This window comes from Amblyomma mixtum, chromosome 5, assembly GCF_055824585.1.
Source record: "Amblyomma mixtum isolate Tamu chromosome 5, ASM5582458v1, whole genome shotgun sequence".
Classification (NCBI taxonomy): Eukaryota; Metazoa; Arthropoda; class Arachnida; order Ixodida; family Ixodidae; genus Amblyomma; species Amblyomma mixtum.
In genome coordinates, this window is record NC_143016.1 from 43,423,020 (window position 1) to 43,440,327 (window position 17,308).

At 48.3% G+C, this 17,308-nt stretch overlaps 1 protein-coding gene across 1 annotated transcript; it reads left to right on the plus strand.

Moving 5' to 3' along the window:
* Positions 1 to 9,081: 9,081 nt before the first annotated feature.
* Positions 9,082 to 14,439, plus strand: LOC149341931 (uncharacterized). The gene is made up of 2 exons (XM_089542044.1): positions 9,082 to 10,554; positions 14,274 to 14,439. Exons 1-2 carry the CDS (start codon positions 9,847 to 9,849, stop codon positions 14,355 to 14,357), a joined length of 792 nt encoding a protein of 263 aa, XP_089398170.1. The 5' UTR covers positions 9,082 to 9,846; the 3' UTR covers positions 14,358 to 14,439.
* The last annotated feature ends 2,869 nt before the right edge of the window (positions 14,440 to 17,308 follow it).

The window sequence follows — 17,308 nt, forward strand, 5'->3', positions numbered from 1 at the left end:
AACAATGACAGATAAAATTCTATGAACCAATAAAAACAAAAGGCAAAGGCGGTTATAGTCTAGTAAGGCAAGAAAAAATGGCTGAGGCTTAACTTGGTTAAGCCTGGAGAATGCGAAGCATCATCGTGTCGCGTAATTTGGAGGCGCACAACCACAGCGACGGCGCGAGGTGGGCCCCCGTTTCTCCACTGTCGTGACGTCATCGTGTCACGTGGTGTGACGTCATGTATCACGTGATTTGGAGGCGCACAACCACAGCGACGGCGCGAGGTGGGCCCCCATTTCTCCACTGTCGTGACGTCATCGTGTCACGTGGTATGACGTCATGTATCACGTGATTTGGAGGCGCACAACGACGGCGCGAGGTGGGCCCCCGTTTCTCTACTGTCGTGACGTCATCGTGTCACGTGGTGTGACGTCATGTATCACGCGATTTGGAGGCGCATAACCACGGTGAAGGGCTGAAGTGGTAGCTAAAGTAGTATGCTTCGCATAAAAGACAGCCAAGGTTACAGTTCACTCGTCAGGAGGGAATAGCATGGATACAATACAATAAAAACCGGTAGGTAAACATGGTCACTTAGTGTAAGGAGAAATTATCCAGTTGAAAAGGATATGGGAGTATAAATAAACTCAAGAATTTAAATAATAATATAAATAGAATATAAACAAACTCAAAAAAAGAAACAGAAAAAAAATGTAATTGCGGATTGTCAGTGACAATCAGGCATGATCATTTGGACATATAGTATTTTCTGGTTTCTTTAAACATACATATCTGTATTTGTACATATTCTCTGTTCAATTTATTTAATAACCTCGGCAGCTGATTTTGCAGTGTTTGATGACCATTTGTTGTGCGGTATGTTTGTACCATCCAGTATTCGCTATAACGGGTGACATGACTCGGGGTGCTTTGTAGATTCGTTAACTGTTTTAAGAATGTACCTCCATTCTTTACTTCCTGTTTATAAAGCTTACTCAGTCGGTAGTCATACATTGTCATAATAGGCATCACATTATATTTTAAAAATATTGCTACGTGGCGGCCAGCCGAAGAATGAGGCGTGATGAACGATGGATAAGAGATGATTTAATGGCCGCTGGCCAACCGCGAGCGCTCCGTCCCGCGCCACTGCCAGCTTCATCTTCTTCGTAATATTACCCGGGGCCACCGAGCGATCGTCCCGATCGTAAACTGAAGAAGACATGGACGAAGGGATGCGTGACTCAGCGATGGCTTCCAGGGCAGAAGAGAAGTGGCAAGGTGATGAGGTGCTGGCCGCCACGGCTGATGAGATTATAGACGGATGAGTCCCGGTCCACGAAGCATCCGAGTCGTAGGGTGCCAGGAGCTGAAAGCCGAGGTCCTTGGACGCATCGAACGGCAGGGGCAGTGGGGAGGTGTCTTCACGTGTGGGTCTTGGGTCTTGGGTCGGTCTTGGGTCGGTCGGGTCATTAAGGTCGCGGCAACGTCGTCAGTTCATCGTGTCCTGTGGTCCGGGCGGGGGACGTGGCTGGGGTGAGTGGCGAGGTCGGTTCAGGTCGGGCGGGCTGGGTCACGGCTGGGCGGCGCGCACCAGGTACTCACGGCCGACGTCTACGGCAGGCGCAGGACGCCGAAACTCCGGGACCAGGATGGCGATGAAGGAACCCCGGCACCTCACACCAAATGTTACGTGGCGGCCAGCCGAAGAATGAGGCGTGATGAACGATGGATAAGAGACGATTTAATGGCCGCTGGCCTAGCGCGAGCGCTCCGTCCCGCGCCACTGCCAGCTTCGTCTTCTTCGTAACAATATTTCATGGGTGTGAAAGCGACTACGTAGATTTTCTATTGTACGAAGCAACCTTTTCTGCAGCACATGAAGCTTTTGTACATTTTCCTTTGAGACTAACTAGTTATGACTGGTTAATGAATGGGTAGTAATGACCTGTGACCGGTAATGACTAGTTATTACTTTCACTTCAGATGTAACGGACGGACGGAGTCATTGCCGCAGCCTTAAAACCATACGATGGATCCCCCTGCGTGGAGAAAGCGACGTCATCGTTCGCCCATCCGCTAAGTGCACTGTGCGGGTTTCTTTTGACGGTGTCCGTCACCATATACAATTTGCTTTACTCTCTTCTTGCGCTCACCTTATGATTTTTAAATGGGACTTCTTGTCTTCCGCAAGACCTTTTATTTCTTGCTGCTACCATATCGTCCGCATGACAGAGAGTGATCGATTCTCTGAAGCCCGTCATCGCCTCATTGCCGTTGCTGATTCGGTCTTGTCTTCTGGGTGTCGAGAAATTGTCACGCTTACTTGTCATGCCGTTTTTGATGGGGATGTGCTCGTCGCGCCATCAAATCAACACACTCGCCTTGCTGCCTAGCCCTGTTCAGTTTGAAAACGGCTCAGCCGCCGTCGCTGCCTTGAAGACTTCTCGTGAACCTCTTGAGTTACCGAAAGCAGCCTCTTATTCCTGCATGATGTTGGATATTCATCCGGTCTCCTTCGTCGTACTTACAGTGCCCTCCCCTCAGACGCCGCCTTCTGCGGACGTTTCTTTATCCATCCTCTCTGCCACCATCAATCCAGGACTCCCTGCGTCGCAACGGCAACAGTTACTGAACTTGCTTCGCAAGCACCAAGGCTCTTTTGATGTGACTTCTGCTGCCCTGGGAAAGACTTCTGTTGCCGAGTACCGCCTCGTTACCTCGTTTGCCTCGGTAGTTACTCGGTAGTTAGCAGTTACTGGGGCTGTTCCCTCTGGGCGCGTCTCTGGCAGCAGGTTGCAATAAACCTCGTCCGTGAAGTCTTCCCTCACAATTCCTTTAAGTTAAAGAATATTATGATACTAACGTCGAGCCACTCGTCGGATGCGGCCGCATTTCGAAGGGAGCGAAGTGGAAAAGCACCCTTATTCGGTGAGATGCCAGCGCACGTTAAAGCGCACGTTGTTAACCCGCAGCCTTCCACTACGGCGTCGCTCAGACCTCAAGTGTCGCTTCCGGACGCTGAACCCAACAATTCATAGCTTCGCACGTCTTACCACGACCACAAATTCGTACCAATTTTTCGAACGGCCGGTAGAAAAGACAATTCTTCATGGCGGCGCCGTAACCGCTAGCCCACTAGTATTATGAAATGACTGGTCTCATGTTTGTAAGTTGGAGATATGCACATGAACATCGTAGAAGTAAAGATAATTATTAATGCGAAAACATTATTTGTCCCATTAGACCAGAAGCAAACTTCCGCAGAGCAGACACGTACAAGCGCAAAAAAAAAACACGGACAGAGAAAAAGACTTGGTCAACACGTCCGCAGAGCACCGTCTGCGGTCAAAACGCCGATGTACTATGTCACAACACATCTCAGGGAACATATAGTCGTGGATAATAAAATGTAACGTAATATCAACTTTGAAAGTCATCACTCATAGCCACAGTCTTGAGTCATGACTCAGTCATTCTGCACTGTGTCATGATTCAGCACATTTCAAGAAACGTGATGTAAAGTGTATAGAGCTTGTACAAAATATGCGTACTCATGAATCATAATCATTCTGCAAAGTAGCACGACTCAGCGGAAATGTAATGTAACGCGTATAGAGTTTGTACAAAAAGATGCCTAGTCATGACTAGTAACTCATAATCATTCTGGAATGTAGAGTGACTCAGCACTTTTACAAGAAACGTAAGGTAAGATGTGTAGAGTTCTGGAAACAATCAATTAATCATTTTATTTGCATCAATCAAAATGAGGCTGGGAGAGCGATCAAAGACCCGATAAAGTTGTTTGCTTGACAAGGACCAAGCCCCCGGGTACATTTTTGCCTGCAGCAGAAGCAAAGAACGAAATTGCGCAAGCTTTGCAATGATTTTCTACACACGAAAAAAAAAGAAAAACATAAGCACAGTCGTATGTTAAGATGCAAATTAGGGGGGAAATGTATACACAACAGCATTATTCATCAAGTAATACAGTTGCATACATTAGCTTGTAATAGCACAAAAATGCAGTAGCATGTATCAGTTTACAGTAGTACAAAATACAGCAGCAAACATTACTATATAATCGCTCAAAATTAAGTTAGGAAGAAAAAATTATAAACAGCACTGCTTAGCAGAGACGACTGTAGCACATTGGCGGAAGCATATCGGATACTGCAATTTCCAATATCGAGGACTTAGTATGTCAGGGGTGATATTCAAAGTGTTTTGTTTATTAAGTAACACAGATAGTTGGTGTCGTAATCTGTGATGACCACGGTTGCATCTGCTGAAGGAGACCTTCCAGTATGGCGAACAGCGGAACTGCTTTGGTTTTATGTTTTGCGTTAGTTGTGCCATTTCCTCCACGAGTCTTCTGGGCAGCTTTCTTTCTTTAATGAAGAATAATATGAGAGTGTACATGTACAGGTGACGGACTGGGAATGCATAGTAATGAACTGCAGACGAAATGCATAGTAATGTCCGTAGTCCTAATCATTCTCCGACGTAGCATGAATCAGCACTCTCCTAATAATGTAATGTAAGGGGTGTAAAGATTGCAACAACATTTTTACAGTTGTGCCTTGTAGTATAAGCGTGACTGATAACTCATAGTCTCATAGTCATTCTGCAACGGAGCATGACCCAGCATTTTACAAGTAACATAATGTAAGGTGTACAGAGTTTGTACAAAGTGTGCATAGTCTTGTCTCGTAGTGATAGTCATGACTCAGTCGTTCTGCAACGCATCATGACTGAGCACTTGAATGTTTCGCATTCTCACACGCAAGCAGCCTTAAGTGTCTCTGCCGAACAAGATTTTTTTACGTGCTGACGTTTGCTGGCGATCACTTAGACAGGCCTGCTGAAATTGATTCTCTTATACTGATAAACAATTTGTAGGGCAACCAACAGCGGCAAATTGTGGTATTCTGTCCATCGCTCTATATTCCCCTTGGACGCTGTATCAAACGCATAGCGGTGATTTTTCCTTCTTTTTATTTCTCTCTTGGGTCCGGCTTTATATGCGCGCGTGGACAACAAGGCGGTTTGAAGAAAGAAAAAAGGCAATACTTCCATCATACCGCATCCGCTTGCGCGCCTGCACATGCCTTGAGAAGAAGAGGAACGATGCAGCAGCCGGCCGCTCCCGGGACCTCGGCTTCTCGCCCCGAGGACGCCGAAGACATCCAAGCGGCATGGCAGTGGCCACTGAAACACTTCGATTGGGTCCCCGCTCCCGGCGGCGGAGCTCCGTCGCAGCAATCTGTAGCGGTGAATTCAGGTGCACCACCGGCGCGACTTGTGGCAACAGCCGAGGCGTTGAGCGGCCCGGAGGCCAAACTGCCCACAGGGAGGCCGCCGAACCCGCTAGAGCAACATCCCCAGGAAGCCCAGGCGGCGCCGGCCCAACCACACCCTGCGCTCCAAGCAGCGCACCACCATCAGGCCTACTCGCAGCCCGAGATGTTCCACACGGCGGCCACACGTCTTAACCCGCCACAGAACCTCTACAACCACCAGCACTTCGGTGCGGTGCCCATGCAAGCGATGGCGTATGGACCACCGGCACGACTTCCGATCTCTATGGAGCAGTCAATGCATTTGTTTGTCGACAGCCAAATGACCCAGGCAGCGTCGTGCACGCTCATCATGGTCCTGGGACTTCTCACGGGCATTTTGCTGTTCTTCTTTGTCTTCCGCCTTGGCTTGTCGGTCCGAAACGGACTCATGACCACCACGGCCGTGTCTGACTATGATATCGTCGTGCACGGAGCCGCACGCGGTGAAAGCGATGTGACCGCGATGCGGGGACACGATTCTCAGTCCTCCAGAGAGGCCGTGGCCAGGGCCTACAACCTCGCCATCGCATCGGAGCCGCCTCTCAGCAACCATGGTGCGGCGAATGAGTCTAGCGTCTTATTTACCACCCATTCACAGTAAATTAAGACTACGTACGGGTCAGAATCGGCTTCTCAGTGGCGCCTTGATATGAAGTGTGAATTTTTTGACAGAGCGATGTAGGGATTTGTCACTCGCTTTTGACGAGAATATAATAAGCTGAAAAAACTGCCCAGTGAGTGATGTTTTTCCCTTCATAGGAAGCCTGGAATTCTTTAGAAGCACGGAGGTTGAAAAAGAGCATCAGGTTCTTATGTCCATTCGAGCACATCTTCGGAGCTGCATGCACCGGTCGGATCGAATGATTTTTGTCCAGTGTAAACCTGTACTCTAGGGGCGGTAGTCGAACAACTTTATTCATCGGAAGTGTGAGGATGGCAACCACGGGGCATTGGGATTGCAGGTCATAGTGCGCTGTCCTCCAGAGTGGACGTCAGGTGGCTACACAGCTCATGCTTGCAGCGACCTCTTCGGCCATGCCCGTCACACAGAGTTGTATTTTGGGGTCCGAGCTGGACAACGCAGTCTCGCACTGTTCTAGGGCGAATATACAACGCAAGGCAAGGGACGGAAGCGGTAAAGGGCACACGGACGCTGACTGTAACCTAAATTTTATTTAGGAGGCGCAATCAGTATGTAGTCGAACAAAGGGGCTGTACGTGAAGATAAAGGCTGCGCGGTCACCGGAATTCATAGCAGTCGTGTCAATGAATGAAAACATGAGCTAAAGGTGATGAACACTATAAAGCAATAAAAGCGATAAAAGCAGCAAAATCGAACAGATATTTGGCTTTAACGGAGCCCGACGACCTTAATGTTCAAGTAAGGAAGGACAATCTCACAGCTTTTATTACGGAATGCGCAGTAGAAATAGCTGGTGTTGCGGATCACGTATCATGGTCGGGCCGGAGAGGGGATGAGGCAGGTCGGAGACGAGGTTGCGGGAAAGAGAAGCAGAAGAACTTTATAAAGGTAAATTACATTATGTACAAACAGCAAATGAGACTGTGGCTCAGTAAAATAGTCTCGATGACAGGGAGCTCGAGGACGAGGAGCCACTCGGGCGTACTCGGCGCCGAGTTTTATATGGTTTCCTTTCCCTGGGCTCCCTAGATGGGGACCGGGCCTGCAGAGGAAGGAGTGTCCTGAAAAGTTCACTGTAGCACCCATCACACACTCTCTCACCAGGGAACAGGCCCCCATCACGTGTTTTTATTGAGAGAAGGATGCCATCTACGTCACGCAGACGCTGGAATGTCGGAGAGCGGCGTTCCCACTCTTTTCCTGTGTTCGCACGTGCAGGGTCCAGGCTACGTGCAAGTCCACGCGGGGTAGGGAAACGCTCGCTGATAACTTCTTTCTGGAAGACGGGTGCTGCTATCGAACTGCTCTTAGTGTATCGAACACTAAGAGCAGGAGCCTCCTCTGGTTTTAAAAGAAAAGCCTCCACGACCTACTTCAGCTTATCGACAGTCTCTTTTTAAGCCACATAGCAAGTCTTCGAATTAAAAATAAAATTGCCCTGTTTCATTCTCGTTCACGGTTGATGTCGCTGTCATTGTCGTTCCTATTCATTGGTGATAGACCTAAATCTATGGATGCGAGAAACTCATTGCAAGGACACTAAACGATAAACTCAATGAAATAAGCGCAGGCTGTACTGAAGCACCTACCCGGCTCGCACAGCTTGCTTATCCTTGTTACTAGGGGAAAGAACAATGTCATCAGACGCATTCATGAACTCAAGGATTTTCTTTTTCATGCGGAGCGTTCCTAGTGGCCAGTGCTGGGACTCAGGTAGAGTGGTCGGGCCGGAAAAGGGACGAGGAAGAGAGGAGATGCAGTTACGAGGAAGGCACGGAAAAAATTTATACAACTACTTGCGTTTTGTACAAGCAAGGAGCAAATGAGTGTGCCTGTAAACACAAGAGAGCGTGCTAGCAGAAGAGAGAGTCCTTTAGAAGGACATCTTTGCCGCACTTGCAGCAGAAATTTATAGACTTTTCTTCCCTAAAATCCCTAGATGGGGGCCGGGCCACTGTTGTACTGATAGAGTTAGGGTTAAGAGGGAAAGTAGAGGAACTCAGGATTTCGCTGCAGAACAGATTTTCCGCTTCAACTAAAGAAGACGACCGTAATGTTCAAACAATGAATAATAATCTCACAGCTATCGTTACGGAGTGTGCCGCAGAGGTAGGTGGTAGGATGGTCCGACAGGATACTGGCAGGCTATCTCAGCAGACTAAAGATCTGATTAAGAAAGGCCAAAGCATGATGACGCCTAACTCCACAGACAGAATCGAACTAGCAGAGCTATCGAGGTTAATAAATAAGCGCAAGGTAACCGACATAAGGCAGTTTAACATGGAGAAAATCGAGCATAATCTAAAGAACGGAGGTAGCCTAAATAAAAGCAGTAAAGAGAAAAATATGTGCATAAGTAAAAACCAGATGTATGCGCTAAGAGACAGAGAGGGCAATGTCATTAGCAATATGGATAAGATAGTTAAGGTAGCCGGAGAATTTCAACAAATGTATTCAGTAACGATGTAATCAGAACGTTACTGAGAGAGGCAGTCGAGCACAGCAATGGGATATCCCGGCAGTAACAAGGGAGGAAGTAAAGAAAGCCTTAGGAGCAATGCAAAGGGCGAAAACCGCTGGTGAGGACCAGATAACAGCAGATTTGTTGAAGGACGCAGGAGAGATTGTGTTAGAAAAACTTGCCATCCTCTATATGCAATGCCTTGTGACCTCGAGCGTACCACGAGCTTGGGAGAACGCTAACATTATCTTAATTCATAAGAAAGCAGACGTCAAGGACTGAAGAACTACAGACCCATTAGCTTACTGTCAGTTGTTTACAAGGTATTTACTAAGGTAATCGCTAATAGAGTCAGGACAACCCTAGGCTTCAAGAAAGCTTTGTAGGCGGCTAGTTGGTTGTGCATACTGAGACTGGGGAGTGCTAGGTTCTAGACAAGGGAACAACACACACAAAGGAACAACACAAGACACGAGCGCGTCTTGTGTTATTCCTTTGTGTGTTGTTCCCTTGTCTAGAACCTAGCGCTCCCAAGTCTCAGAATCCCAGACTTCAATCAACCAACATATAATGCGAAGGCAAGATAACCTGTGGTACTTAAGGGTAACGGAGTGGATTCCAATAGAAGGCAAACGTAGCACAGGGCGGCAGAAAGTTAGGTGGGTGGATGAGGGTAAGAAGTATGCGTGGATACAGTGGCCGCAGCTGACAAAGGACAGGGTTAATTGGACAGGCATGGGAGAGGCCTTTGCTCTGCAGTGGGAGTCAGGCTGATAATGATGGTACTGATCACTTACTCTCCCATTAGGGGGCGTTGCGTTCAGAGGGCAAGGCATCACGCCGAACGGGTGGTGGCGTTCCGTGGACTGCCTGGCAGCGTTACAACACGCTGTCGCGTTCCACTCCTAAAGGCGAAGCTTAAACGTCATTATAATTAGCAGTTAATTAGTATTTAGTCATTAATCAGTAATTGGCCACTAATTAGTCCTTCTTTATCAGTTATGTGTGACGCCATTAAGTGATGACGTCACCAGCGTCACATAGGCAAAGTGGTGCGGAAAACGCTTTCGCCTCTACACACTTTAGACAGTCAAAGTGCCCCCTAAATTTTCTCATGCGTGCAGTGCGAAGTCTGGTAGAATTTTCAGCGTCGCACGAGCACAGGCATCTGACGACAAAAGAGAAGAAGGAGCGCGTTCGCTTGGGCATAGTCCTCCCGATTCTTGGCCGATCCTCCAGTGCAGGTATACGTGCCATCTTTTATAAGGATAACAACAAGTACACCAGCTCAGGTGAGCAACACTGCTAGCCCCCGAAGCGGCACCGCAAAGCCCGAAAAAGGTGCCGCCTTTCCTCCAAGAAACAGTGCCTTGTGGGTACCTACAGGAAGTCCTAGTCCGTGAGATCAGACAAAATGCTTCACTCCGTGGTCCGACATCACGGTACTGGAAGGCCCAGCATGCCTATGCTCCCCACCGAGATCGCAGACGCCGGTGTAATTCCTGCTGCCCTCCGGGGACCCCAATTATCTGCTCTTCTGCCTTCACCATTGGACTTGGACCACAACGGAGCGGAACCGCCATCATCTTCCTCAACCGCCTTTCTTCAAAACAGACCCCGAGGCAAGAGTGGCTACAGCGTGGCTTTAGTGCTCGCCGCAGCAGCTGTCTGTGTCACGGTATGGGCCATGGTTTTTGTTGCGGCAATAAACCGAGGGGGCGACCTGCAAGACTTGCACACAGAGGCAGCAGAAGATCGGCTGCGGGTGGAGAAGATCGCAGGACCATCAGCGTCACGGGCCCACGGCGACCAAGGCAACACCGGTGGCCAACAGCCGAAAGTCGAGCTTGGGGCGCGGCGTAGTACCCGGGGCACTTCTGGAAGTAGGCGCAGTAAGACTACCACTTACAACATTTTAGACGACGTTCGCGAGTGGACGATAGACATTACTGACGGCACCACGGATGGCTCAGTGACCCCCTGGACACCTGAAGGCAGCTACACTACCTCTTCAAGACCCTTTGTTATGCGTGGTTACCGCCGTGGGACCCATATACTCCATTTCAAGACCAGAAAACCAGTTCGGCGTTCCAGAGCGTCTCGTCGGCACGTACGGCCTCATGTAAGTTGAGATATCGTTATTAAGGCGAAAGCCTTTAATTCCTCACACTGTCGTGACCAAGACGTGTTAGCAAATGTGTCCGCGTTTCGGATGAATGCCTGATATGGGCATATGCCAATCGACGCTTAATCGGGTGCAATCGAAAGTTATCGGAACATGATGTAAAGGAATTTCATTATATCGTTGACTCAATGACTAAATGACTAACTGGTAATTAGTAGCAGTTAAGAAGTGGTATGTGGGACTGTGCACTGCGCCTGTACCTTAACTAACACTAATTAATCAGTGTACTAGTTAATGTCATGTCCACTATCACTAACTAGTATCACGAAATGTGCAAGTCATGCTTAACAATCATTAACCATCGTTAAGCAAACAAAGGAAGGGAATGAGGGGCTCGTTATAGATATGACAGAAGCCAACAGCCGCAGAAACCAAGGGGCACAGGGGATTTTTTTTAATTTATTTATTTATTTAGTGGGGTTGATAAATTTAGAATATTACTGAATATGTTATCGCTTAAAGCTAACCATCGTTAATACTTACACGTTTCTAGACGTTTTATAGACATTGTGTCGAACATTCTAGTGAGCTCCATCACTTGGCAGGTGAGTGAGGGGACATGATGGATGGCATTAGAACAATGGTAAAGACCAATTAGCCTAATTAACCTTTGTAGTCAGACCAGATAAGAAATTGGTCGAGTTGGGGAATCGAACCAGGGTCTCCGGAGTGCGAGACGAGCACGCTAACCACTCCGCCATGCCAGCTTTTTTTTTTTGTCTTTATTGCCTGTTTTGACAGATTACAACAGATCATAAACAGATGTTCTGCGCTGCACACTCAAACAACAAGAACGGACATGTGTTTCACTCGCGTGAGAAAATCAAAACTGTCTCAGGGAACACAACTCTCCCATCAACTCGATAACTTCATCTCCAAAACATAGCTCCTTGTACACTTCACGTAGCTTAAATATGTTTTCTTTGAAGTAATCGCGGACAGAACGCGCATCTTCATCACAGTGTCGTACAGCCATCCTGCTTCGCCAAATACTGTGCAGGCCAAGCAGGAAAATTACATCATATTTATAAAGATCCGGCTCTATGTCCAGGAATCGTATCCCATACGGCGTTAGGGGTAAGTCTTTCTTTATTGTACGCTGGAGCACGTCCCAAAAGAGCAGCGCATCCCAGCAATCAATAAAAACGTGTTCTATTGACTCTGGTTTGCGACACAACAAGCAGTCAGCACCCCATGGTAGAAACAATCCCTTTTCCTCCATCCATGTTTTAACCGGCAACGTCCCAGTGTGTAACTTGAAGAAGAACGTCTTCACACCCGCTGGCACCAACATTTTTCGTACTCTTTTTAAAACATTTCCTGCTTGGCCTCCACTATACATAGATCGATAGATTGGCTCCGGGAAGACACAGTCGAGCAAATCTTTTAACAATTTCTTACGCGTGACATTAGAAAGATATTCCAAACTGAAGCGCGCATTCAGAAACCGGAAAGCAAAGACTTCTTCTTTCAAAAACCTACTTGCACTGTATCTCATCCGCCATGCCAGCTCGATGGCTTGCAATGAACAAAGGAGCGTCTAGCTAATACGGCGTCTTCGTTCACTCCCATCTTCCTCCCTTCTCTTACGGCGAGGTTCAGGTGTTCACCGAGATATGCGAGAGAGAGATAATTTTCTTTCCTCAAAAACCAATTTACCGTCTAGCATGGTGTAGAGCCGAATGGGCGATGGCGTTCCGTGGACTCCCTGGTAGCGTTACAAGTCGCTGTCGCGTTCAACTCCTACAGGCGAACATGTTACATCTTAACCACACATATTAACCACACAGCAGTGACACAAGCGGCAACACTGAGCTTAAGGCTTGCGCCTCATCGCACTTTAGGTCAACAAAGTGTCCCCTTGAATTTTTATTAAGCGGAAGCTTTTAATGGAGAAATACCTTCGGTCCGTGACGTTCGAGTAGATTTCCGCACAGCTGGGAGGGGGTGGTTGTATCCAGTTGTAGTTGGGGAAGGGAGGGGTTAAAGATAACGCAAATAGGTTTCATGGTAGTTTCATGGTGTTTAACGTCAAAAAGGGACTCGGGCTATGAGCGGCACAGTAGTGGAGGGCTCCGGATAATTTCTACCACCTGGGATTCTTTAATTTGCACTGACATCGCACAGTACACGGGCCTCTAGAATTCCGCCTCCATCCAAATGCAGCCGTGACCGACCCCGTTTCTTTAGCGTCAGCAGCCGAGCACTATAACAATTGAACCACGTTGGTGGCGTATAGAAATGCACGGCAAATAGCTGGACGTAAAGCACCGCAGCCAACCGTAGCGCATTGCTACGACAGCGAGCGAACGGGAAACGCTGCCCTGTAGAGGTGGTGGTGGTGAAAAACTTTAATCAAAGAGAGCTTGAGGGTTAAAAAAAAAAAGAACCCTGCTGCATGGTCGGTATCCTTAGTCCGGGACACCGCATGACGAGGCCCCGTCTCGCGCCCGCTTGACCAGAGCCCTTTGGGACTCCAGTGTGGAGAAGTTGAGGAGGGCAGTCTCCCATGCCTCTCGGGTGGGGGTCGGGGAGGGGGGAAGGTGAGGATTTTGAGTACATGCCCACACCATGTGAAAGATATCGCAGATCTCTCCACAGTGCGGGCAGCGCCCATCTGTGTTCGGATCGAAGTGTTTTGCTATTGCAGGACAGAGAAGGGTTCCTGTCTGCAGGCGCCGCAGAGTTCGCTCCTCCGCCTTACTCAACCCCTTGGCAGGTGCCGGGTAGAGACGGTGGCTGTCGCAATAATAAATTAGGATTTCGCGGAACCGCAGAAGCGGTTTATGAGCTTCTGAGCCATGAGAGCTAGGATGAGGAGCCCGGTGTGTGAGCGCTCGGGCGGCCGCATCAGCGCCCTCATTGCCTCGTAGACCCTGGTGGCCAGGAGCCCAGATCACTTTTGTGCGAGTTGGATCGGCGAGAGCGCGTCTTAGAATTTGCGAGGCAAGAGGTGATATTTCGCCTGCAAGATAATGTTCACAGGCCCGGCGAGAGTCTGTGATAACCGTTTTCCATTTTGGATCGGCGGCAGCGAGAGCTATTGCGACTTCCTCAGAGGCGGCGGCCGACAGAGCTGGCTGCTGCGGCGCAGCGCAACAGGAGCAAGAGGAAAGATTGCCTCCTGCGGTAAGGGTGGGAAGAAACGCAGAAGCGCAGTGTTAAGGCTCACATCTACAACGTAGAGTGGCGCGAAACGGTGGAATTACGTAACACAGTGCAACGGCTTCGCAATCATTTCACTTTCTCATGCAGTAACATTTCTAAATAGTTACTGTTCTAACGGCAGGCTAAATTCTCTGTGTGCGGAGAGATAGCCACACTATACCACACCACACGGGGATGCCAGCACAACCCTGCAGTTCCAATCATACACAGTGCCACACCGGAGCAGTCGGAGGTAGCGCTGTCCAGCTGGGTATACGGATATGAGCCTTCACTTGCCGAACGGGCCTTAGCTGCCGCAACCACCGCAGCAGTCCTGGACTAAGAGCTGCACTCATGAAGACTCCCGAGACACTATCAGCAAGTTATAAACGGTTTGTCTCTGTGATTAAATTCTCCAATCTGCTAGAGGTTTATTCGAAAACGAACAAATTGCTTTCTTCCTTCAGGGCCACAGTGTGAAAAACATTTTCTCATCTTTTATATTCCAGATGCAACGAGATGCGGTCACAACTAAGGTCGATGACATCGGAGGTGACTTTTTGGTGCTTACACCTGAGGAACGGCGCAGTTAAATTTTCGCGTCACAGTGTACGCCTTACTTTCGCCATTTTTTTTTTATCTTGGCCATTTCGTAAAGTAAACTATAAAGCTGTTGATGCGTATCTCAGTTTATAAGGTCAACTAGTCCTCACGAAACAAAAGTGTAGAAAGCAAGGCTTCTTCTTAGTTAGTGCTCGAAGGGTGCTCTCAACTGTATTCTGATACTGTCATGCTGCCCTGCCACCAAACCTTGGAAACATTGACGCTGTTTTTAAGGGTGATGACGCCGTGTTGAGCTGTTTTAGCTGCACTCAGTTTACGCTGTCTTTCCTCGGTGAGGTGGCGTGATTATTTTTTGACAGAACCTAGGAGCTTTGCAAAAAGCACCTGTCCGTTCAAATAAGGTCCTGCATTGGGCATGTACTTGACTCGACACAAAATTGCACTGGAATTGAAAGGAACGAGGGACGAAGATAAACGGATCCCGAACAGTGCGTAGCGTATCGGCAGTCGTTTATGGTGCCACCGATGACACACACGTAGAGTCATTAGAGACATATAGAAGAGTGGGACCCTACAGGTGGGAACAGTGGAGGATAGGGGAATAGGGGGGCCCCAGTGCGCTTTAGCAGAGCAATAGCCCGAGAGACGTTATTGTCCTGTGCCTGCGCACCGGCACTCTGCTGTTCCTCTATCCCCATAAGTGATAGGGTCCCATTATTATAAAACGCCTACTAACTATTCTAAATCAACGGCAACTAAAACTATTATAACTGAAACTGTTCTGAACGGTTGTACAACTACCTAGGAAAAGGGGCAGCGCCAAAGCATGCAACCACAGACGAAGAAAGAAGACATAAGCGCTGTCTTCTCACAGACACAGACGCTTGTGTCTTCTCCTTTCTTGGTCTGTGGTTGCGCATGCTTTGGCGCTGCCCCCTTCTCCTAGGTCCAAAATGCACCAACTAGCCCAGAAAGAAGTTTTACTATTTTCGTGCTGTACAACTACAGCACATGGTTAACTTTTCCTCGCGAGTAAGGGCATGTGGCAGGGGCAGCGAACACGCCTCTGCACTGGTGCAGTATTTGGGAACTGGTTTGATCAGAGTGCTCATTGCATATCTGGCAGCAACGCATTTTTTTCTTACGTGAATGCTGTGAATTGTTTTTGTAGCACCAGGCACAGCGATTCACCTCACAGGTCTTTGCGACGTCGCTGGTGCTGTAAGCAGCGCATCAATAAAACATGTAATAAGGAAGTAATAACTCATTATTCACATCCACCCGAGCGCAGCCATCGCTACAAAGGAAAGCAGATCTACTCCACCTTGGCGAATTCCCCTAAAACATTTCACCAACACAGTCGAGTTATTGATCGAGTCGCTCTCGCCCTACCATAAGCTTGCCGTCCCAATGAGCTCAGTTGGTAGAGCGACTGCTTCGCTGAGGCGGTGGTCCCGGGTTCGAACCCCGGACCAGGACGAATTTTTCAACTACGATGTTTCTGAGAAAGCTGTATAGCTTTCTTTTGTAGCCGTATGGCTGCGATCGGGTGGATGTCAACGAGTTATTACTCCCTTATTACAATTCTTCTCCACCTTGGGGGATTCCCCTAAAACATCTGATCAATAAAACATGTGAGCAACCTAACCTCATTTACCCTTCTTTGCGGTGAAGTGGGCCAGCCTTCTTTATTTTTCTACTGGATCATGCACACGCTTTAAAGCATCGCGCTCTGCACCTGCCACTGGTATCCTGTTGAACACTGCAAGCACAATCGTGCCCCATTGCGCTGTTATGTGAATAATGTCGCATTCTCTTGATAAACTTCCTTCTCAGAGGGACTGCTGCCAGTCCTCGATCTTAGCAACTTCGCAACGCTCCTCTGCCGCAGGCAGGAGCCCCAGTGCAGGTATATTCGGATGTAAGCTTGGGTGCCCACGCAATCCCGCGGCAGATCCTGTTGGGTTTGATTTAAATATTTATCTGTTAAAGGGGCTCGGAAACTCCTACTCAGGAGAATACATATACTCTCTCAATCGCTAAATTCTTTAGACATTAATGCCTGAGCAAAATATTACACCGCAGCAGAAAACCAACAATCGTGCGCGAAAGTTCACCATACCCTTCCGGCGACTTTTTCAAGCTCGCGCTCTCCTCCGTCGCACGCTTCTGCGTAATTCTGTTCGAGGTGGCTATTGGTTAGATTGTTTCAGGCGTCACGCTGCTACCACGGCCACGGGTGGTCAGCAGCGTCGCTCTGGCGCTTCAGGAAGCTCCGATCACCGGTGAAGGAGGGCCGACCATTGAGCGTGCAAAAAGTGACGAGAGGAGAGGGAAAGCGCCGAAGACGCTGAAATTCGAATTTTCACTAGAGATAATTCAGCATCTACGAAACACAACAAACAGTTTTCGCTGGAGGATATGCGTGAAGCGGCGTTTTTTTCACATCCCAGGAATACGACACATTTATTGAGAGCCCCGATCACAGCTCCGTTAGCTTGCGATATTAAATTATCGTTCATACTGCACTGCACAATATTTACGGAAGAAAGGCGTTTGTAACGTTACGGGCCCGTATATGCTAGTTTGCCTCCGTCATGAAAAAAACAACGCTTAAAGATGCAAATGTTATATGAAGAGTTCCGAAATTTGTGCTTTGCAGGGAGGGAGCGTGGCAAAAATTTTTTTCCAAATGTCGACCTCGTCTTCGTTGTCCTCGAAGCTGATGTGCCAGACATGGCGCCCCGTTTCGAGGACGGAATCCTGAGCGAATCTGTTACAATAAGTAAACTATAGAGCCCTGTTCGCTTTGTATGCCGTTATTTTCAAGAGAAATGCGGGTGTGGTGATGCCATGACCAGCAGTTCAGTTTGCTGGCTAATATACACGCTGAATTTTGTGCGCCCCTCATGACGTCTTACAACGCAAGTATGTGCCAGCTGCTGGAAGCTTTCCTGGATTTGCCTCGCAGAACCAGATA

Excerpts from the sequence above, each read along its gene's own strand:
- LOC149341931 (XM_089542044.1), top strand. The coding sequence starts at position 9,847 with ATGCTTCACTCCGTGGTCCGACATCACGGTACTGGAAGGCCCAGCATG. Across the intron at positions 10,555-14,273 it reads GTCGGCACGTACGGCCTCAT|ATGCAACGAGATGCGGTCAC; the intron begins GTAAGTTGAGAT and ends TTTATATTCCAG.